Genomic DNA, 23,845 nt, shown 5'->3' on the forward strand with positions numbered 1-23,845 from the left:
TTTACTTGCATATATGTATATATACTACATGCATATATTAATAATTTGTCATATGCATAATAGGGTTTGTACTGCATGTGTGTCTTGTGCTCACAGAGGCCACAGGAAGGTGATGAATCCCCTGGAGATGGAAGTTACAGATAGTTATGAGCTGCCATGTGGGTGCTGGGAACTGAACCCAGGTCCTCTGGAACAGCAGTAAGTGCTCTTAACTGCTGAGCCCTATCTCCAGTTCTGTCATCATTACTGATAGAGTCATCAAAATCTTTATGTAAGAAACAAAAATTATACATATATTTATATATATATCAATAAAGAGTGATTTAGCACAAAAGTCATCAAATATGCATGACTTATAGAAATAAAGATTACAATTTTTAATAATACTGATGGCAGTTTCCAAAGCTGTTATTTGCTCCTCTGTCACTGTTACTTTAAGATTCATAGTATGTATTGGACAATGAAGGATAGGGCATACATTTTTATTTTTCTAGAAAATGATGTTCACAGAAATAAAATTTTCTACTAAAAGCTATACAGATAGTAACAGAAGTGGATTATAACCCCAAACATTGATTCCTTTTCTTTCTGTATTTTATTTATAAACTCTGGCCAAATTAAAACATAGCTCAAAAGAGGTACAGATTGAAAAGTCTCTTTGTCCTCTTATCTTGCTCCTCTATCATTTTCCTTGGATTCCAGTGTAGCTAGTTTCTTAAATCAACTATTCCATTGACTAACCAGAGCCACATAAATTTATTTGCTGTGTATTAAAATGTTGCAGTCATTATGCTGTGATGTACACACACCATTGTCCTCTTTTGGGTGTTATTGATAAATTAAACTTATTACGGTTACAGATTGTAACTGTCAGACTAAGTCATTGTGTAGTAGAGCACTATTCTCCATTCACAAGTTTATATAATTATTGAAGACAAAAATCATCTTGCTAATATGATATTTTTCTGAAATAATACAGCAAGTTGTCAGTTTCTTCTTTTTATATAAAGCCATCTTGATAATTCAGGTTTTTCTTCTTGTTAATTCTGGGTGACAAGTATAAGCAGTTTCAATTAATTTTCTATATTTCTAGATTTGTTATCAGGATAATTATGACTTCATAAAATTAGTTGAAAATGTTTGTTTTCTATTAGATAACAGTCTTCCCTTGCTCACACTAGGCGGCTCCCCTGGTAGTCTCTCCCTTAATCCTGACTATTAAAAAGATCTTGCTGTGACTGTAAGAAAACTTCAGCCTTATACTAAAGGCAACTTTGATTTACAGCTCTCCCCATGGCTAATTTCTGCCTAACTTCTGGTCCTTTGGGCAGGTCACATAGAATGTGTACCCTGTTAAATTTCACTGAAAGTCATTGTTTCCGTATGTGCTCAGGAATTGATGCCTCTTTTCCTTCAAGGACCCCGCCTTGCCATTCAGCACAGCTCTCTCTGTAAATGAAACTCTTCTTTGGGCTTTGAAGGCTATTCCCTCCTGCTTCTGGGCCCCATCGTGGTTGCCCATGATTGTCATACTCCATTTCTTTCTGAATAAAGGTCTTCTGAAGAATAATTCGTGCCAGCTACTTCCTACCAGAAATTTCTGTGAAATGTGTGTTATTTCATTCTTAAATGTTTGGTATGTGTCAACAAATACTATGTATGGTTAAGCCTAGCACTTAATTTTACTTTGTTATATACATGATAATCAATTGCTTATTGATAATTATTATTTTAATTTAAATAATTATTATAAGTCACATTCAGATCTGAATCTTATTTTCAGCTTTAGGGTTAAAAAACTGAAGCAAATAAAGGTTTACCTGTTGAGGTCATTCAGCTGGTAGAGTTTCATCTGGTAGCCTGGATATGAGTTCCAGGAATTCTGGGCCTTTATTTAAATTTTGCCTGTCTTTTGTTGTAGTTAATTTTTCTGTTACTATGATAAACTATTCTGTAAAAAAATAATTGGGGAAGATAGAGTTAATTTCATCTAACAACTTGAAGATTGCAATCCATCCAGTTGTGGAGGTGACATTTCATGATACCTATGTAGAAGTCTTAGGAAAACTTCCTTTCACTTCACAATGTGGGTTCTGAGGATCAAATTCAGTTAATCAGATTTACTGGCAGGTACCTTACCTGTTGACCCATCTCCCAGGCCTTGTCCTAGGCATTTTTAACCAATGATTTTTTAAACAATTTTAAGTATTTATTTAAATATCACATAGTACTTCATTAAATTATGTACAATTTTGTATTTTATATATAATTGAAATTAAATTTTAAAATAAATATGTAAAAATTAGTCTATTAATTTTAACACTTACTAGGTACATAACTAGTATCCAGCATTGTTTCCATCCATCACTTGCTATATATCAGTGAATAAAACAAATATAAATTCCTACTTATTAGTCATCTATAAAGTTTATGCCTGAAACTCATGCAATTGTTACAAAAAATAAAAATAATTCATAATTTTTTTCATTTAAAATTTTGACAATTTCATCTAGGTATACAGTATAATATTATGAAATTCATTCCATATCATTCCTTTTTATTTTTTTCTTTTCTTTTTTTAAAATTTATTTATTTATTAAAAATTTCCACCTCCTCCCCACCTCCCTTTTCCCTCCCCCTCCCCATCTTCCCCTCCCTCTGTAGTCTTAAGAGCAGTCAGGGTTTCCTTCCCTGTGGGAAGTCCAAGGTCCTCCCCCCTCCATCCAGGTCTATAAAGGTGAGCATCCAAACAAACCAGGCTCTCACAAAGTCAGTCCATGAAGTAGAATAAGAACCCAGTGCCATTGTCCTTGGCTTCTCAGTCAGCCTTCATTGCCAGCTACATTCAGAGTGTCCATTTTGATCACATGCTCCATCACTCCCAGTCCAGCTGGCCTTGGTGAGCTCCCATTAGATCAGTCCCACCGTCTCAGTGAGTGAACGCACCCCTCGTGATCCTGACTTCCTTGCTCATGTTCTCCCTCCTTCTGCTCCTCATTTCAACCTTGGGAACTAAGTCCAGTGCTCCAATGTGGGCCTCTGTCTCTATCTCCATCCATCACCAGATGAAGGTTCTATGGTGCTATGCAAGATATTCATCAGTGTGGCTATGGGACAAGACCAGTTCAGGCACCCTCTCCTTTGCTGCCCAAGAAACAATCTGGGGACCTCTCCTTGGACCTGGGAACCCCTCTAGAGACAAGTCTCTTGCAAACCCTAAAACGACTCCCTTAATTAAGATATTTACTTCCCTGCTCCCATATCCACCCTTCCTCCATCCCACCCATCCCACTCCCCAATAAAATTGACACTTAAAAATAACCATCCCAGAAGACTTTGACAGTCAGTTCTGGCCCATTTAATTTGTGGCCAAGCATTCTTTAGTCTCACAAATGGGGTGTTCTTGAGGATCTCCTCCTCCTTGGGGCATCTTGCTCGCTGTGCTTCTTGGCTCCTAATGAAAGACTACTAAATTCAAGCTAAAGAGGACTTCTTGTGGTCTGCTCTAAAGAAGGCTTCTTGTTCTTCCCTTAGATAGAGTTTTCTTTGTCCTTATCTCTAAGATTTTCTATCTTTACCCGGGCCTGAGGTCAGCAAAGTTTATTGACTCTCTTTTTGGTCAGAGAATAATTGTGGTAATGTTTTAGGCCTTTTTAGAAAGACACTTACTTGTTTTTGTGATGGATGTTTTCTTATGTCTTTCTACCTGTGCACCATGCCCATGCCTGCTGCCCAGGGAGGCCAGAAGAGGTTGGATCCTGTGGAACTGGAGATAGAAACAGTTTTGAGCTATCCTGTGGGTACTAGCAATTGAGCCCCAGTTATGTAGAAGAGTTGTAAGTGCTGATAACTCCTGAGCCATCTCCCCAGCCCAGTGCTTTTGGCTTTGTATGGAATGGAAATGTTTGCATTTTTCCAAAACCAATAGCAAGTACAACCCTAATTTCAGGCTTAGTTCTTTTCTTATGCACTCTCAAAAGAGGATCCTAGGGACTTTGTCTCCCACACTGGTGTTTAGTCAGCCTTTATTTTTTTTAGCTGAATTGTTCTTTTATAACTTACATGGTATTTGGCAACCCTGCCTCTTGTAATCTTCTCTCCTTGCAGATTTTTCTCCTGATTTTTCTTAGATGATGTACATTTTTGTTGTCTTCTTGTTATTCCATATTTCTAGTAATATCAAGAAAAATTATAATAGTTCATTGGCTGTTTGTTAATTTTAGGGTTTGAAATGGTTCTTTCTCTATCTTCGTGCATCACATCCAGACACCTACACTCCCTTTCTTCTATTTTTGTACTACTTCAGCCTTCAAAAATCTCTCACTTTTGCTTTTTGGGAAACTGAGAATGATTTACTTGGTGGTTTTTCAACCTTCTGTTCTTCTAGGATTTAAGAGTTGAGAAAACTGTAAATTTAAGTTAATACTCTTCCAAATTTTTTTAAAGAAATTAATTTCTTGTCTCTTATACCTTTAACTGGTAGTTATGGAAGTAGAAATTTAACCACCCCGGCAATTTTTTATTAGTAATTAAAATGATTCTTCAACAACCAATGAAGAACGGGACGTTTATAATTGAGACAGTGCATTAAAGAATATGAAAAAAATGTTTCAAAGTCCTCAGACCTAACGAAACGAAACACTGAGTTGAGGTAAATTATGTAGGTGGTGTGTTTTAGCCATGACAATTACTAAAGACATATGATGGCTGCTATTGCCAGACAGAAAATCCAAGTGCATAACTAAAAACATAAAATATGGTCAAGGTATGACACTTTATGACACTCAAAGACAACAGCAAAGAACAGGTTAGGTTACAAGTTCTAATAAAGCATTTGTAATTGCTACCTCATTTGTAGTGACTCAAGTACCTGGAAGATTTTCCAAATGGTGCAATATTATTATTATTTTACTTCATTTTACTTTGGTCTTAGGGTACATTACTTCAAAAATTGACTGTAATATTTTGGATTCTTCTCATCAAGGCTGTTTATATTACTGGAAAAGAAGTTTTCAGCTTCAAAATGATTTCTTACATGAATGCAACTGCTGGCTCTGCATACACAGATATGGATGTGGTTGATGTTCAAGTTAATTTAACTGTTGGTTGCATTGAAGTCGTGTTTGTCACAAAATTCCTATATTCTATATTGGTAAGTATTTAGCTCTTCTTCCTTGTCTCCCCTCCACCACCAGTTTTCCTTTTTTGCTCTTCATAGTAATTGTATTCCCCTACCCTTCTTCCTCTTGGCCTAGTCTCTTCTTTCCTGGCTTTTGAAGTTACTTGTGTTTTAGTAGTCAAATCTAAAGATTCAAGATAGGATTCACAAATAAGAGAGAACATGGAGTGTCTTTCTGGGTCTGGGTTCCTTCATTCAATATAATATTTTCTAGTGCCACCCATTTGATTGTGAATTTCATTGTTTTTACAATTGATTAGAATTCTGTTTTGTATATTTACCTTGTTAACAGAGTGGCAGTGAACATGTAGAAGGATTTGGAGACCCCTCTTTTTCCCTTTTTTTATATGTACCTTGCTATTCCCCTATTTCTCCCCCTACTCATACAGTGGTACTATCCTGCTTTCCTAGCTTCTGCAGGATGTGCTTTACTTTCCTAGTTTTTTACCACGAATATTAAAAACCCAGAGACAGACATTGGGGTTCAAGCTGAAGATCAGAAAAGCAAAGCAGCCAACTAGAGAGTCCTAACTCTACCAAGGCTCAGACAAACAAAGGGGCAATCTGGCCCTCAGCATGACTGTAGATTGCAATGCTCTCATAGTTTCTCCAGGATATGTACTCACATATGAAGATTTGGAGCTAGGAGCCTCAGAGGATAGAAATCGTGCGACATTTGTCTTTGTGAGTCTAGGTTACTTCACTTAATGTGTGTGGGTTTTTTTTTTCTGATTCTTTCAACTTACCTGTAAATTTCATGATTCCATTTTTCTTTACAGCTGAATAGTATTCCACAGTGTATATGGACCACATTTTTAATACCCATTCAACAGTTGAAGGACATTTAGGCTGTTTTCACTTAGTAGCTATTCTCAGTTGCTTGTTTCCTTTGCTATATAATTTTTAGTTTGTTGAGGCCCCGGTTCTCAGTTTTTGGCCTTTTTTCCTGATCATTTCTTACCCATGAGAGTCCTGGTGACTGACTTGGGTTTTCACATAGGTAGCAGGAACTTATACACTACATAGTGAACCATTTCACCAGTCCTGAGATTCTTAAATACTTTATAAATTTTTAAATCCATACTGTAAATTGTAAGACGTGCTTAGGTCTTAGAGGAAGTGTACTATAAAGAAACAATACTGGCCAGGCGGTGGTGGTGCACACCTTTAATCCCAGTACTCGGGAGGCAGAGGCAGATCTCTGTGAGTTCGAGACCAGCCTGGTCTACAAGAGCTAGTTCCAGGACAGGCCTCAAAGCTACAGGGAAACCCTGTCTTGAAAAAATGTTCAAGTATCCCCTTTTTACTTTGTTTTGATGACTAGATTTTTATTTTATCACTATATATTTGTTGTTCAATTTTTCTGGCAGAAAATAATAAGTAAATAATGGGCTTTGTTTTACAAAGTAAAAGTTTTTACTTTATGGAAGTAAAATTAAGTTAATACAATTTATATTAATAATTTGATGTTTATTAAAGGTAATATTATGTCATTCTATCTTTATAGGCTTTTATAGATAATTTTCAAGCAGTTAAAAATGCCTTGGCTGAAGCCACTGCTCAAGCAGCAGGAATGGCTGCGGATGGTGTAATGGAACTGGCTGGAAGGAGTTCTAGGTTCGCATTGGATGTCAACATAAAAGCCCCTATTGTGGTCATCCCTCAGTCTCCAGTGTCTCACAATGTTTTTGTTGCTGATTTTGGCTTAATTACAATGAAAAATACATTTGTTATTGTGACAGAAACCCAGAGTAATCTCCCACCTGTAATTGATTTGATAACAATAAAATTGAGTGAAATGAGACTATACAGGTAAGCTTTTCACAGCCTGTTTATGTAAAATAATAAATCTTTTCTTAATCCTTAGCCTAAAAGACTTGGTATCTTTAGATTCTCTTTATAGTGTGATTTTGTTTTACTATCATTGTACTTTGTGACTTTTTTTCAAAGTATCTTCTAGTTAGATCACTTATAGTCTTTCAAAAACCACCTAGAAATATTTGAAAACTGCTACTTAGATCATGATGAAAACTGTAAACTTAACTGGAGGAGTATATTTTCATGCTTGTATAATTCTTTATAAGGATAAGGTAGAAATGGAGAAGTTTGACATGAAACTTATGTTCACTTTGCAACGCATAGTTTTTCCCAATCTATTCTGTCAGCTTTGAATATTTTTAAGCAACTTTATTGAGAAATAGTTGTATAAAAATATTTGTACTTAATGACAAAAAATTGTTCAGAGTACTCATTCCCATTTTAGTCATTAATGTTTATGATGCTATTTCTCTTATTTCTTATATTTTTGTTATATCCTTTTGCTCATCAGAATCAGTATAAGTGTATTAATTTTACGATTTCAAGTCTTCTGCTTTTTACTTCATTGTTTTTCTTTCATTATGTTCTGTTTACTATTTTTCCAATTGTACACTCTTGGTTCAGTTTTTCTCTTTGTCTAAGTTTCTTAAGATGGTAACTAAGATTATTGATTTTGTTTTTAATGTAAGCCAGACTTCTATAAATTTAGTTTCTCCCCAGAATTTTTGGTTCCTTTGGATTATCATGGAGTTTCCTGGCTTTGCCTTTTTTAACCTTCTTGTAGCACAAATAATAAAAACTCAGAGACAGATATTGGGGTTCAACCTGAAGATCAGAGAAGCAAAGCAGCTAAACCACTAGAGAGTTCTTTCTTCTATGAAATCTTTTTTTTTTGATTTTTTGACTTTTTTATTCAGAAATTTACACTTCCTCCTCTCCTCCCATTTACACTTCCTCCCCTCCTCCCATTTCCCCTCCTGCTTCCCCACTCACCCTCCTCCCTCTCTCTCCCTCTTTAAGAGAGGGCAGGGAACCCTGCCCTGTGGGAAGTCCAAGGCCCTCCCCTCTACATACAGGTCTGGGAAGTTGTGCATCCAAATAGACTAGGGTTCCAAAAGCCAGTACATGCAGTAGAAACAAGTCCCAGTGCCTTTATCACTGGCTTCTCTTTCAGCTCCCATTGTCAGCCTCATTTAGAGAGTCTGTTTTGATCACATGCTCCTTCAGTCCTGGTCCAGCTGCATTTGGTGAGCTCCCATTAGAACAGGCACTCTGCCTCAGCAGGTGGACCAATCCCTGGAGTCCTGACTTCCTTGCTAGTCTTCTCCCTCCTTCTGCTCTTCAATTGGACCTTGGGAACTCAGTCAGTTACTCTGATGAAGGTCTCTGTCTCTATGAAATCTTCAGACTGAAAAAGAACTAGTTCCTGTCTCATCCCACTTTATATTCCTGTCTAGTGGTGATATTAAAGGCATACATCACCACTGCCTGGCCTCTGTGACTAACTAGTATGGCTGCTGGAATTAAAGGTGCATGCACCCATTGCCTGACCTGTATAGCTGAATAGTGTGGCTGTGTTGCACTGACCTTCAGACAAGCTCTAAACACAAATAATATACCGCTGTACCCTCTTTTTACTGTTTCTCTGTAAGTCATCTGAAAACAGTAGTAAACTGAAGCAAGTCATAGGTTACCAGCATCCACACTTCCCCACCCTCAACACTCAGGGATTCTTTTCCCCCAACCTTTTTGGAGGAAAGCATTTCTGGCAGGAATGTAAATCTGTTTCATTTTGCTCATCTTTGGTAAGGGGACTGCTTCCATCATTGAATATTAAAGGATTAATTCAACTCTTAATGGATGAAGGGGTAGGATCAAGTATAATCATGAAAAAATTCTTTATAAGGAACCAGTAAATAGTGCATACTTTATTGGATTGTTGTAGTACATATTAATTAGGTTGCTGGAAAAATAACGGAAAATCGTTCAAAAGGAGACAAAACCTGAAGGTTAGGCAAAGAGTTTGGTAACTATGACCGTAATTCACAAAAAGTTACAGTTGGCCTACTTACTTCTTTGTAGATGAATGAAGTCAGAGCTAACCAGTTACAGGAAATATAATAGAGTCAATAGTAACTTACTAAGTGTATGTGGGAGTTTATAGTAGAGGAGATACTAAAATTTTCTTTAGCTGTAATGCTTATAAAACTCTACTTGTTATTAATGCAGTTCACTGAGAGAAGACAGAACCAAAAATAAAAACAGTACACTGACAATACTTGTTTCTGTAATGTACAGAATAGCTTAGAAATAAATATAAGGAGAGATCTAAAAACACCTAGAAGATAATCGATTATATATTCTGATATTAAAATAAAGATCTTGTTTAAATTCTTAAATACGGGAGTTTAGTAATACATGACTAGTCCTTCAGGCTGTTGGACTGAGTGGTAAAAAGATCTTAGACCGCAGCATGGGAAAGCCTGATGAGGAATGCAGACATTTAAGAAATTCGCATAAGAGGAGCCCTCAGAAGTGAGCCAGACAAGATTCGAGTTCTGTATCTGGGACCTGCACATGGTGGAAGGAGAGAATCGACCCACCATGCTATTGTCTGACATTGACGAGGGCCATGACAGTTGTGTCCTCTCCCTCGTAAGGAAACAAACAAAAAAGTATAATTTCAAATGTTAACAAATAGCAAAAGAGAGAAGAGGGAAAGTGAGAGACTGTATTGAGGTTTTGTTATTGTTAAACATGAAGTTGTTTTTCATCTAGTACTTAAATAGCTATGTGTTATTAGACATAGCCAGTAAGTTTCATATCCATTTGTATTATAGCATTTCCCTGTGGGGTTTTAGATATCTTCCCTCACTACCATCAAATGGAGATTACAAGCCTGCATACTTATTTAAATGTTTTACTCCATAAACTGTTTATGAAATGGTTTCCTAACAAGGTATTCTGAGCAATTCCTGTTTACATTCATGTTTTCCTGTTAATGAACTGATAACTAAAATTGAAGTCATCTCTTACTAATGTAATTTAAAAATTTAAAGTCACTAAAATATATGGAATATTATTGGGGAGTAGCCATTATTGTCACATGAGGTCCAAAGGATGCTTCTGTGGTCAATTCCATTGTTTTTTGAAGGAATTCAGTCACCCACTCCTTTGCAGTGTTGCTGTGATAACCATCTGGGAAGGCAAATATGGTGCAGCTTTGTGTGAAGTTGTGTATATTCAGCAGTTTTGATCTACAGAGAAATCTTATATGGTGCAACTTTGTTTCTTATGAAAGTAGTATGGTGTTCTGCTATATATGAATTGCTATAGAATGTTTTTAGAATGGGGTCTTTTACGTTTGTTTACTGATTTTTGTAGAGGTGATTCTACACAACTTAGTGGTTTTGAGCTTTCACTGTTCATCAATTCTGTTGTAAGTCTTGCTTCTCTATGATATGCAGCAGTTTAAAGAAATTCACCTAGATGTCTAGTGAGATGGAGTAGTTCTTTTTGACATGTAATTTTGTTTTTCTCTTCACACAAACAAATTAAAGATGTTTCTGACAATAAAAAATGATACATTAAAGTTAATCATACGTCTATGTTTTCCTGCCTGAATATATACACAACGGTACAAAACAATGTATATTTTCCAATTAGGTCTCAGTTTATGAATACTGCATACCAGGAAGTGCTTGACCTGCTACTACCTTTGAACCTGGAAGTGATTGTTGAACGAAACTTATCCTGGGAGTGGTACAAGGAAGTTCCTTGTTTAAATGTAAAAGCTCAGCTAAAACCCATGGAGGTAATGTTTTTACGGCTTTTGATTTCTCTTACAGCTGGACAGTATTATTTTAGCAACATAAATTTCCTGGCTAGAATTTAGGAATAATCAGGTTTCTCAGATATTTGAGTGCCTGCTGTGTGCTAACCTTTATGTTAGATTTTAAAGATACAGTTACAGAAAAGCCATGCTGTCTCATATTTAAATACTTAAATCACCAGGGGAGTAGAACTCTGTGGTAGGATTAGGATTAGGAGGTGTGGCATTGTTGGAGGAAGTATGTCCCTGGGGCTGGGTGGGCCTTGAGGTTTCAAAAGCCCTTGCCAGACAAAGTCTCTCTTGACTTATGGATCAGGATGTAGTTCTATGATACTGCCCCAGCAGCATACTCCTCTCCGTGTTTCCCACCTTGGTAATAATGGACTAAACCTCAGAAACTGTAAGCAAGTACTTTAGATTATTTCTTTTGTAACAGTTGCCTTGGTCATGGTGTTTTTTACAGCAATAAGGCACTTCAGTTGATTAGATGAGCCCACTCATATTGTGAAGGGTAATTGAGTTTGCTCACTCAATTTGTATTAAACATCAACCTAACCTTAAAAAAAATACTTTTATAGAAACATTTTAAGTAATGTTTGACAAAATATCTAGCTATTTGCTGTAACAAAACCAACAGGATACATAATATTCATCATTTCACTTAAGGTAAGTCTTTGGTGTTGATGTGATGCTATTTTCAAAACAAAGAATTTGAAGTTAACTTGTTGAATTTGTTCTTAATTATTTGTAAATTAAGTGTTTTACTCTTTAGCTATAGCTTCTTATAAAATCAGGATTTAATTCTTTATATAAGGACTTTTGTAAAGAATAAATAAAATACTTCATATAAATTATATTGTAAACTATATTTTCATTGCATAGGTATGTTTATTTTGTATTTAAAATGATGTGCCTCCTAATTAAAATCAAAGTCTAAGTAGTTAGATGACTCCATAAAAATAAAAACTCACTTTAAAACCTTAAAATGACTGAATTACATAGGACGTCCATAACAAATAGTTCATTATAGGAATTGACAGTATCTGTATTTTATAAACTAATAGTTATCACTTGGTCTGCAGAAGACTGAATATTCGGTCAGTAAAAATCTTTACAGCCTTAAAAATTGGTTTATGGAAAAACAATGTGTTCATTTTTATCCTGTGAGTCCAGGAAATTGGACTTTTAAAAAACAAATCTTGGGTACTGGAGAGATGTCTCAGTGTTAAGAGAATTTTACATTTCCAGAGGACCTGGAAATTCCCAGCACCCACGTGGCATATTATAATGGATTATAACTCTAGTTCCAGGAAATCCAAAGCCCTTTTCTGCTCTCTGCTGGAACTAGGCATGTATGTGGTGATACACAGACAAAACAGTCGCATGCATAAAATACTTAAAGCACTTTTCCTTCTTTTAGGTGGATATTTTCTTTTTGTAAATCTTTCTTTGTTTTTAACAGTTCATTCTTAGTCAAGAAGATTTAACAACCATCTTTCAAACACTGTATGGCAATATATGGTATGGACGAGATGTTTATGTCCCATCTTCTGTAAGTAAAGACAGCGAAATCATGACTAGTGGAGCCAACCATGTTTCCAACCATTCAGGAGGTGTGTGTTTAGTCTGTCTTTCTCTCTGGCTTATTTCTCTTCTTTTTCTCTTTGCCCTTTTTGTCCTCCAACTTTTTTCCTCTAGTTCTTGGTAAAGGACTAATAATTCTCTGATTAGCTAGTTTCACTTAGGCAATTTTAAATGATCTGTTTTTAGTTATTCTGTTTAGTATGTATGTATGTATGTATGTATTGAATGAAAGTTCTTAGTTCCATTATGACAAAAAATTCTTAGAATTCTTGTTTTTCTTTCCTGCTCTTTTACTTTCTGCATTTTCAGTTTTTCAGCATATATAATAGACAACTTAATATCTATTGATATTTAAGGACTATCAAAATACTAGAAGTGTGACAATAGGATAATCATTATAAATGATGAATTTTTTCTTTTTTAAGTTTTTTTGAGACAGGGTTTCTCTGTGTAGCTTTGGTGTCTGTCCTGGAATTTGCTTTTGTAGACCCGCTGGCCTCAAACTCACAGAGATCAGTCTACCTCTGCTTCCCAAATGCTGGGATTACAGGCACATGGGCCACCACCACCTGGTGTATACGATGAATTTTAACAAAAGTTGGAGAATTAGATGGAGGAAAAATAGTAGAGTGAAACGAGGGAAGAAACTTGTTCCAGTGCTGGTGGCCAGGTGCTGTATGAGTGTGACCAGTTCTAACTGCAGCACCACCACGTGGAGCATGGCTTAGGTTAGGGTGCTAGGGTGACTTTGAGGCTCAAAAATAAAATTATATCCTCGTTTTAACTTTTATAGGTGATCACAAATCTGCCTCTCTTAAAGTAAAATCTGCTAATCCACAGTGCCTGCTTCTCCAAAGCCCTGAAATATTTCACAGCTTTACTACTCAGAATCCTACACAAATTCAATATAATATGAAAGCCCATACTCAGTAGGTAGAATAATCAACCCCATCCCTAATTATTAAATATGAGTGGTTCAAAATGAGGTAAACCAATAGAACAGAGGCATGAAAGTGCCGTTCCTTCAACATGAAAGAAACTGATAAATAAAATATGTATTATGACTAAAAAAGAGGTGACACACTGAAAACAAATAAAAGTAGGCCTTCAAATAAAACAGGTATTTTACAGGAGCTGCTAAGAGGTGAAAGTAGTAGCTAAATGGATCCTGCCAGTACCGTAAACTTTCCCCTTGCAAGGATAGAAAAGAGTTCTTGGAAACTGAAAGTTTAAAGTACATGATTGCTTATTTTTTAAAAATAATAGTACTAACCATAGTGTTAGAATATACGTATTCAAGAATATGACCTGAAATAATTGCCTATAGTATAAAGAGAGAAAACAACAGGGATGGACAGATGAGATAAAAGTAAGATTGATATTTCAGTTCAGAAGTTCCAATCCCAGTAACTAGATTTCAGTGGTAGAAATAACTGAGACAATGGAAGAAAACCTTGAGAAAAGTAACTAGATCCCACCCTCCAGATCTGTGACTCCTGTTCTCAGCCGTAGAGAACACACAGGTCTACGCAGACTGGTTAAACTAAGACACACATGGAAACACAATTTTCTGAAACATTAGGCCTAAAAAAAAAGTAGATTTTTAAAATTTCAGAGAAAAACAGGCTACCTATTATAGACTTCCAAAAGAACCAGAAGGATAATTGATTTTTGTTATTGTTGCTTTTTCAGTAAACCTGTTGAAGTAGGACCGCTGGATTATAAAAGACAATGGAACAGTATTTCAAAATTTAAACAATGTGATTTTGAAGCTAGGATTCTATACATGGTCAAATATTACTCCTCAATGTGAAAACAAAATAATTCTGTTTTAGTAACTTATAGTTGACTCAAATTCTTCCAGATTTTCTCCTAAAGAAATTATTCTAAAAATATATTCCAGCAAGATAAATTAAGAATCGGGAAAGAAGAAACTATGATATCAAAAACTTCAGTAACCCAGGAGTACATTTAATAAGGATCCCAAAATTGTCCATATGATTAGGCTAAAAATTCAGTTTCTTTATAAAGGAATTCACAGTGCTTTATGGTTTCTATAGTACAGTGTTGAGTTATTACATTCACCTCACTCAGAATGCTTGCAGGGAACTAAGTGGAATAATGTCTCCAGAAAAAGAGACCCAAAGTATTGCTCAGGGATAGAGTGCATTGGTAGTATATACAAGACCCTGGCATTGTTCCCTAATAATGCAAGCGAAAGGGCAGGAAAAAAAGGATAGATTTCATAAATATATATATAGAAAAGCAACTACATATGCACATAATAAATTAAAATAGCTTCTGTTCTTAAATATCTGCTATAATGATGCAGAACTGAAGTACACTACAGTTGACATGATTTGGTATTAAATTATTTAACATATGAGATAAGAGAACGTGTTTGTATTGGAGAGATACCTTAGTGATGTTAGCAGAGACAGTAGTATAATGAGCTGTAACATGAAGAACTGTAAATCACCTTTGAAAACTGTAGTCAGCATATGAAGAACCATGTATGGCAAACCCTTTGTAGATGGCCTTCTGTCAACCAAGGAGCTCTGTTTTCTAGAGCTGCTTTCTTGTCCCTGTCTACTGAAAGTCACTCAAGATTGCAGGGTATGACAGAGAAAGACTGAGTCAATTTGAGTAAATACAAGAATAATTATCACTAATATTCTGTAGATCAAGCAGGTGAAGAAAATGATAAAATTCTTAGTTTTTAAGGGTCAACAAGGAGGTCTAGTAGACAGATGCTTACCAAACAAGTCGAGATACCTGATTGACCCAAGTTCAGTGCACAGAAACCAACATGTGTCCATCAACATAAAAATGCCAAAAAAGTAGTTTTTTTTTTTTAATTGGAAAGTCTAATAGAATTGATAGTCCCTCAAGCAAGACTAGTCAAACGAGAGAGTACAAATTCTTAACATCAGTTTTCAATAGAGTAGTACAAACTACAAGCAGGAGAATGAGGAAATATGAATAACATAGATGAAATGGAATGTCTACTCTTCCAGGGGATCCCAGTTCAATTCCCAGGACCCACATGACAGCTCACAATTCTCTAACTACTGTTGCAGGGAAATCCGTGCCCTCTGCTTGCTTCTGTGTGCACTGCCTGCACATTGTACACAGACATACAGGCACAGCACTCATGTACACAACATTAAAATAGCTCTTTTAAAATTATTTATTTAGTTGATGCATATATATTTCATTTTATATAAGTTTATGCATAAATCAGTTAATATAAATTGCCTTATATAGTGATACTTTTGTCTGGAGTTACATTAAGTGAGAACTAAGAATTATTGTGTTTGTATTATAAGCCCAATTAATATATACATGTGTATATATTTTGATTTAAAATTTAAGTGTAAAAAAATTTTGAATTCCTATTAGAACAAGTTTTAAATTGACATCTAAATTACATTGTTTTGTCTAGGTATCTTTAAAGAACAAATTGAATATAAACTGTTCGATGCTGTATGTGTATGTGTGTATTTGTTTTATACATTATTTAATCCCTAAAATAAACCCATGTTCATGATTCTAATATTATGAAAATACAGTTGTAATCCCCAAATAGGAAACAAGCTCTAAGTGTTTGATTCTTTCTCTCCACTTAAGACAGAATGTTACCTTAAAATTTGTTTTGTTTTGTTTTTGCTTTTTGTTTTTGAAACAGGGTGTGTGTGTGTGTGTGTGTGTGTGTGTGTGTGTGTGTGTGTGTGTGTGTTTCTGGCTGTTCTAGAACTCATTCTGTAGACCAGACTGGCCTTGAACTCAGATCCACCTTCCTCTGAAGAAAGAATGTTAATCTAGACTTCCATGTTGAATTTTCTAAACCTTTGAACTTTCTTGAATATCATTTTACTGCACTCATGTAATTAATAATTTGGTGTATCTCGTGTGTGCTTCAGTTATCTGCTCTTCTAATGGTTTCCTTTCATTCTGTGGCAGGTACCATGGTGACAGCTGCTGTGGTGGAGGTCCACCCCCAGGCCTCTCAGGTTAACACGACTCTGAACGTTAGTTTCAGGACTGATTACCTCACCATGGCACTTTACAGTCCAGGGCCTGAAGAGGTACGCTGAAGAAGACAACCTATGTCTAGATTTAAAAGAAATTATGTAAATAGAGCATATATCACTATTTATTAAATAATAGTTTTACTATTTTGTGTATATTTTATAGTGTATGTTCTTTTGAAAAAAGGTTGGTATTTTCAGTAATTATTTCATACATTTTCATTTTTCAGTGACATGTTTCATAAAGCAAAAAATATGAAAAACAAAATTTGAAAGTAGTACCTTTTTTTTTTACCTTTTCTTTAGATAGCCCTTTGAAAATTGAGAATTTGGGGCTTACAGTGTTGAACAATAAAGTTTGTTTAGCATACAGAAGACCATACATAGGGTTAGTTTAGCATCCAGAAAATAAACAGAGTAGGGCCAGGTGTGGTGGCACACTCTTTAATCTCTGCTCTTGGGAGGGAGAAGCAGGCAGGCCTGTGAGAGTTCGAGGGTAGCATGAACTGTAAAGGAGGTTACAGGACAGCCAGGGCTTTGCAGGTGGTCCCCCCTCAGCAACCAAAAAAATAAATACATAAAAATTAACAAGAGAAATAAAATAGTGGATCTGATATTTCATAAAAGCCAATGTCATGACTTGTACATAGTTATAGCACAAAGTGTATGTTAATCCTGTGTTTCTGTGTTACTTTGATGTGAATTTCTTTTTCACAGGCCTTCTTTACAGATGTTCGTGATCCTTCTCTGAAACTTGCTGAATTTAAATTGGAGAATATTATAAGTAGTTTAAAACTGTATACAGATGGCTCTACATTCTCTTCATTCTCATTAAAAAACTGTATTTTAGATGATAAAAGGCCTCATGTCATGAAAGCCACGCCTAGGTATGTATTATCATAATTTTGAGCTATCGAGGAAAGATTCTTCATTCTTATAGAACTTATACTCAAAATTACCTTTATGTGTATTCATGAGGGGTCTTGAGAACTTCAGTACATCATGGTATTTGTTCATGTTTGAAATGTTGATGAATTTATTAAATACATAGAATTAACTAGTGCAGCTAGATGGAAAATGTATGAAATCAAGAAAATATAAACTGATATACAGAACTCTTATAATTTCTCAAATAAAGATTTTCCCCTATTGTGAAAAGTTATATACCTGAAGTTTTATAAGTTCATTATTCTTCAAAAGACATGCTCACAGAATATTTGTTTGCTGTCAGTAAAAGGATAGACGGGTCTTTAAGCTTTATTGATATGTTTGGTTATTTTAAATTATCCATACATGCGCATTGTCTTTGTTTTTCAGAATGATAGGACTGACCCTTGGATTTGACAAAAAGGACATGGTAGACGTAAAGTACAGAAGAGTCAGAGACACTTTTGTGACTGACGCAGTTGTGCAAGAGATGTATGTTTGTGCAAGTGTGGAGTTTCTGATGACTGTTGCACATGTCTTTTTTGATGCCTACATGACTAGTATGGCTTCAGAAACCAGTGTTCAAACATGGACTACTAAAGAAGGTTAGTTACCACATAAAAATATTAATGTCTTATTACTGCAGCTATAGTTACCTCAATTAGTCTTCTCAGTGTTTAGAGTAAACGCATTAATAAATTAAAAGTCTATATGTATGTATGTAAATAATAAATAAAAATTAATAATAAAATAAGTAAATTATAACTTTTTGGTTTTTTGTTTGTTTTGTTTTGTTTTCCGAGACAGGATTTCTCTGTGGGGCCTTGGCTGTCCTGGAACTCTGTCTCTAGAGACCAGGCTGGCCTCAAACTCAGAGATTCAGGTGGCTCTGCTATTGGGGTGCTAGGATTAAAGGCTTGTACCACCACTGCCTGGTTGCAGTTTGTAGTGTTTTGAATTTGTATTTTCAAGAAAGGGTCTCAAGTGGTTCTTGCTGTCCTTAAACTTACTTCTGAAGCAAACTTTACTGTTTAACACAAACTTACTTCTGAAGCCGAGGAACTCCTAATCCTCCTGCCTCTCTTCTCCTACTGCTGGGGTGAGCAGTCTGTGCCACTCTGCCTGCCTTCGTTGTTTGAAGGTCTGAGTATGAGATTTGCAAGTAGTTGTTCTCTGCAGTCAGTAACAAGCAGGAGAGTTAATGAATCAAGTGTCGTTCTTTAAATTAAATATGGTGTTTGAATTTAAAGTACTCATTAACTTTTATATTCCCTTCTAGGTTTTAGCATATAATTTTTCTGTTTTCTTTTACATATTCAATATGATATAGTTGAAAGAGTGTTGAGAATTCGAAATCAATTTAGATCCAGTTCTACCATTAAACAGTAGAGACTTTGCCCATAGTTTGATTCTTATTTCTGTAAGTAAAAGGAGGTTTGATGGCAGAACATGTGCATAGCATATACAAAGGTAGTTCTAGTTCCGTCCCTGCGGTGTGTTTGGGGTGTATTGCCTATCTCAAAAGAAATACATAATAAATGTTTTTTAGTATTTCACTTTGAGTGACGTAACTAGCTATTCCTCTTAACTCTTCATAAGTAATATGTGTAATTAATATGTATACGTTTGTTTCTATTTTAGAACCTGCACAGGATTTAGGGAAGTGGGAAATAAATATTCTAATAAAAAACCCTGAGATTGTTTTTGTGGCTGACATGACAAGGAATGATGCTCCTGCGTTAGTCATTACAACACAGTGTGAAATTTGCTGTAAAGGTGACCCTGAAAGCAATACAGTGACCGCTGCCATTAAAGATCTCCAAGTCAGAGCATGCCCATTTCTTCCAGCCAAGAGAAAGGGCAAAATCACCACTGTGAGTTCATTGTCTAATTCAATTGCAAGTTATTTGGGGGTTACTGTAACTTCTTCAGGAAGTAACTGCCTTCTTCCCTGCAGTCTTGTTCATGACAACAGTAACTTTCTTTCGAATGGAGGGCAGAAGTTAGAGTGCTGTTGCATTTTTCCAGATAGTCTTCATTTAGAGGAACAGTCTAAGGAGTTAGTTTCATCCTTACACTTTTAAATAACATTTTACTTTGTGGTTCTAACTACATCAGTGTGAAGATGCTGTTTGACCTTTAAGTTAAACCTATTACTTCCTTATTTTAAAATTGTGTTTTAGTTTTATTTATTTTAATTTGGGGGGTGGATTTTTTTCCCCTCAATAATGTGATTTTACTTATAACTTACTTCATGTTTCAGCCCTTTACTTTTACATACTTGATACTTGAATTTTACTCTCTAATAAATTATTTGGTTTTCCAGTATTGGAAATGAAATTCAAGTACTAGGCACACACTTGTCCACTGACCTGTTTCTCCAGTCTGTGAATTTTATTCTTTTTGTCTTTGAAGATTCTCAGTAATCTGAAATACAATCACAAAATGTTGAGGCTGCTAAAGGAAGAATGAAAGTATAAATATTCCTCTTATGATTAACTAAAAATAGAAACTTACTTTAGGAGGATCTTATCACATAACCCAGGCTGGTCATGATCTCATAGGTTTCCTGCTTTAGCTTCCTGAGTGCTAGAATTACTAAATGTACTACTATACCCAGTTAATTTTAAGTCAACATTTATTAGTAGTTATGATTTAAAATCAATTGTTGTTATAGTTCTCTGTCACCACTAAAAAAATAGAGAAAACAGAAAGTGGAGTCCATATTCACTTATCTTTAGATTATGACACAATCTTCCATTCACCTTGCCCTTTTGGCATGTATGACCTATATGACCTTGAAGGACTAGGAGTTAGACAGACAGATTTTAGGACGGCAGATAGGTAGAAGGTCCATAACAGATTAGTGGGTGGAAGCCAGTGGTTTTCTACAACGAAAAGGGTTTTTTTATTATTTATAGAATGTTAGTTAAAACACTGAGGTGGGCATGAAATTCTGGAGGTCTAGAACTAGCCCAAGATAAGGTAATTGCCCTCTGTACTGCAACATTCCAATCCCTTAACAATACTGAAATTCCAATCAAATCATCAGACTCTGCATATACAATTCATTTTCTGGAATTTTCATTCACAAACTTTATATACATTTTTGATAACATTATTCATGTTGCTCCTTGGGGTTTTGAATGTTCTTACCAGTGTTCCCCGTGCTTAATTAAACATGTCAGATAAAGCTCTACATTTACCTAGTGAACTTTCAGAAAGAATTAAGTGTACTTATTCTTACCAGCAGGACCAGTGAAATACAGTGAGGATGGTGTGCTATTTAGCTGATAGGACTTAATCATTAAAAAATAAATATAGGGAAAATTCTGCACTTGGCTTAGGGGAGTATAGCTTGCAAATGCCTAGGGTCAGGAACCTAGGATATATGTAGATGAGTAATCCAAGCGTATTACCTCTCCTGCAATTCCAGTAAAGACTGTCGCCTTGGGTATGGTTCTGAAATGTCACTGGGACCAGAGGATTTTCCTCTGAACTCATTTGCTTAGCTGTTGGTAGGAGGCTTCAGTTTCTTATCACCCCAGTCTTTCTCTAGACCTGCTTATAGAATAGTTTCTTCTAGGCAGAGTAAATGACGAATAAGATACTTTTATCAATGTGGGGAACTACAGTAACTTTGAGAATTAAAGTAATAGCATTGATTTAATGCACAGATCATTGGATCCGTCTGATAGGTTGCCGTCATACATTGCAAAACCTCCATGTCATTAGTGTGTGCCAGTAGTCTAATGAGATAAAAATGCTGATGGTCCTCAGTGATGGATGTATGACCAGCTTATGTACTCATGCCCAACATTTGTAAATATTTTGCTTACCATTCCTGCAGATCTCAGGAGCTTATTGTGAAGTTCATAGACTAATTTAAATAAATATCAGAATTGGGGTAGGAAGATGAATGCTTCGTTTGCATTTTCATGTTAGTATTATGCTAGTATTTTTGCTTATACTTTATAACAGTACTGTGTTGATTTGATAATAATTTTTATTTTATAGGTTTTACAGCCTTGTGACTTGTTTTATCAGGCTACTCAGATAGGAACAGATCCACAAATGATTGACATATCAGTAAAATCTCTTACACTAAAGGTAAGTTAAAACATAAACACTTAGCTGGGCTGTTGTGTCACGAGCTAGTTTCCAGTACAGGCTCCAAAACTGCAGAGAAACCTGTCTTGAAAACAAAACAAAACAAAACAAAAACAAACAAAAAACATGAACACTTAAAATTGATTTGTTGGTATGTCTTCTTAGCTGCTCAAGAGGCCAAAGTATAAGAATCATAAGTTCCAGGCCTGCCTGAAGTACAGAGCATTGATGTTTAAGCAAGCCTGGACAATTTAGAGAGACCCTGTCTAACCATCGCCATCACCACCAGAAAAAGGACTGATCTATTGTGTAGCAGTCACAGGACCCAGGATAGACCCTGGTTCACAAAATGTATATATATATTTTTGGAAGTATATATATTAAGTTTATAAGATATTATCGTAAATTTTATGATAAATGCTTTATTTTGACTAAACTTTTATAGTTGATATCTAGTATACAAATAATTGTCATATCTAGTTGGTTTAATAGTAACAAGATTTACAAATATTTTAACAAACGTATCTAAACATTTTTGTTGTAGAAAATTATATCTATTATGCAATAGTGCCTTTCAGTGTTTAGTCTTAATTCTTCATGTTCATTCAGCAAATGTATGTAATCTATTTTTAAATTGTTTTCTCCATTTAGGTTTCACCTGTTATCATAAATACCATAATAACTATTACTTCAGCCCTTTATACAACTAAGGAAACCATCCCAGAAGAAAACACCTCTTCTGTAGCACATTTATGGGACAAGATTGATACTAAGAATCTGAAAATGTGGTTTCTTGAAGAATCCAATGAAACAGAAAAAGTAGTTCCATCAAACGAATTGATGCCAGGAGGAGAGACACTGAACTTGAATATTGATTCTATTTTTATAGTTCTTGAAGCTGGAATTGGTCATAGAACAGTGCCGATGCTGTTGGCAAAGTCACGCTTTTTGGGGGAAAGCCAAAACTGGAGTACTTTAATAAATCTCCACTGTCAGCTTGAGCTGGAAGTAAGCATGTTTATAATTTTTCAGGTTTTATGATGCTTCACATAGAATATTCTGGGATCTTATGTCACTTTTAAGTTGAATTTATTGTAAATAATGATACTAACTTTAAACCTATTAGAAGAAAGCTTACACATTTATGCCCTTGAGTGGTTGCTTATATATATTTATTACTTTAAATTTCAAATTACATATCCATATTTTATATTTCAGCTGATTTTTATGAGCTTCAGAGGTGGTGCATTAGGGTCTAGAGAGACAGCCCTGCAGCTAGAGCGTCTTGCTTTTCCAAAGACCAGAATCTGGTTTCCAGAGTCCATATCAGTTGACTCACAACTGCCTACAGCTCTGCCCCTACCACTGTCTGGGGTCCTCTTTGCACACAGGGACCCAAATGGCAGACAGTCACAGAAACACAAACATACATATAAATAAAAATGAAATCTTTTTGAAAGTGATTTATCAATAGATAGTTGTTATGATTAAAAATTCTGATTTTTGAAACCCTGTCTAGAGAAAAACCAGAAAAATTTTTAAGAACTAAGATTGAGTTATATTTTTTTCTTTGAAAGGGTAGATTAAATTTATGAATACTGGGTAAGGTCTTTGAGTTTTTGTCTCTACCAAGAATGTACTTGAAGTGTAGAGTGGTTGCTTAGCATGTGTGAGACATTGGACTCTAATCCCAAACCCTCCCAAAATTTTTAAAGAGAAAAAAAGAATCAGAGTAAATATGTTTTATCTCAGAATTTATGAAACTATTTCCATGGATATTTAAGATAATATTATTTTAAGAAAGAGGCTGGGAATGTAGGTTAGTAGTTGGATGCATACCTAATGTGTGTGTAGTACTAATTTTAATGCCAGCACTTCAGAAACAGAAAAATCATATATAATCATCTCCAATAATTCTTAAAATTATTGTACTTCATAATTTTCCAAAAGCAGTCTAGTAGTCTACCTTTTAAAAGTGAAGCTGAAAAATTAAAAGCTTCTATTTTTACATGAAATGATACAGAATTATGTACTAACACAGTTGTAATGCATTAGTACTACACTGCAGATTTTCAAATTGTGTATTTTGTAGAGGACTTTATCTGGGCTATTTGACAGGCACAGGGCATTCAAACCCCGAAGCTATGTGGATGGTAGGAAAGCTTGCCATGTCACCACCAGCACAGTAGTCGGTGATGCTAGACTGGCAAGTTTTCAAGTGTTAGTAATTTGTGATAGATGAGTGCAGGATTTGCTGCTGGTCCAGGAAAGAGACCAAGGAAAAGTGCATTAGAAGGGGTTGCAGGGTTTGCAGGAAGGCTCATTGGAGATTAGTTCACCACATGCTGTAAAGGGCAAGAACTG

At 35.4% G+C, this 23,845-nt stretch overlaps 1 protein-coding gene across 7 annotated transcripts in view; it reads left to right on the forward strand.

Moving 5' to 3' along the window:
* The window catches only part of Vps13a (vacuolar protein sorting 13 homolog A), a 207,091-nt gene that overhangs the window by 89,184 nt on the left and 94,062 nt on the right, over positions 1-23,845 (forward strand). For 4 of the 7 annotated variants that reach the window (XM_087908056.1, XM_087908058.1, XM_087908057.1 and 1 more), the window contains exons 32-41: positions 4,934-5,152; positions 6,687-6,991; positions 10,664-10,811; positions 12,292-12,442; positions 16,377-16,501; positions 17,162-17,331; positions 17,762-17,976; positions 19,013-19,245; positions 21,389-21,481; positions 22,133-22,489. In XM_087908056.1, coding sequence (XP_087764182.1) covers positions 4,934-5,152; positions 6,687-6,991; positions 10,664-10,811; positions 12,292-12,442; positions 16,377-16,501; positions 17,162-17,331; positions 17,762-17,976; positions 19,013-19,245; positions 21,389-21,481; positions 22,133-22,489 — 2,016 coding nt within the window. The remainder of the gene's footprint in view (positions 1-4,933; positions 5,153-6,686; positions 6,992-10,663; positions 10,812-12,291; positions 12,443-16,376; positions 16,502-17,161; positions 17,332-17,761; positions 17,977-19,012; positions 19,246-21,388; positions 21,482-22,132; positions 22,490-23,845) is intronic. The other 3 variants (XM_087908060.1, XM_087908059.1, XM_048429791.3) reach the window with 1 other exon arrangement.

Source organism: Myodes glareolus, chromosome 7, assembly GCF_982192425.1.
Source record: "Myodes glareolus chromosome 7, mMyoGla1.1, whole genome shotgun sequence".
NCBI classification, from domain to species: Eukaryota; Metazoa; Chordata; class Mammalia; order Rodentia; family Cricetidae; genus Myodes; species Myodes glareolus.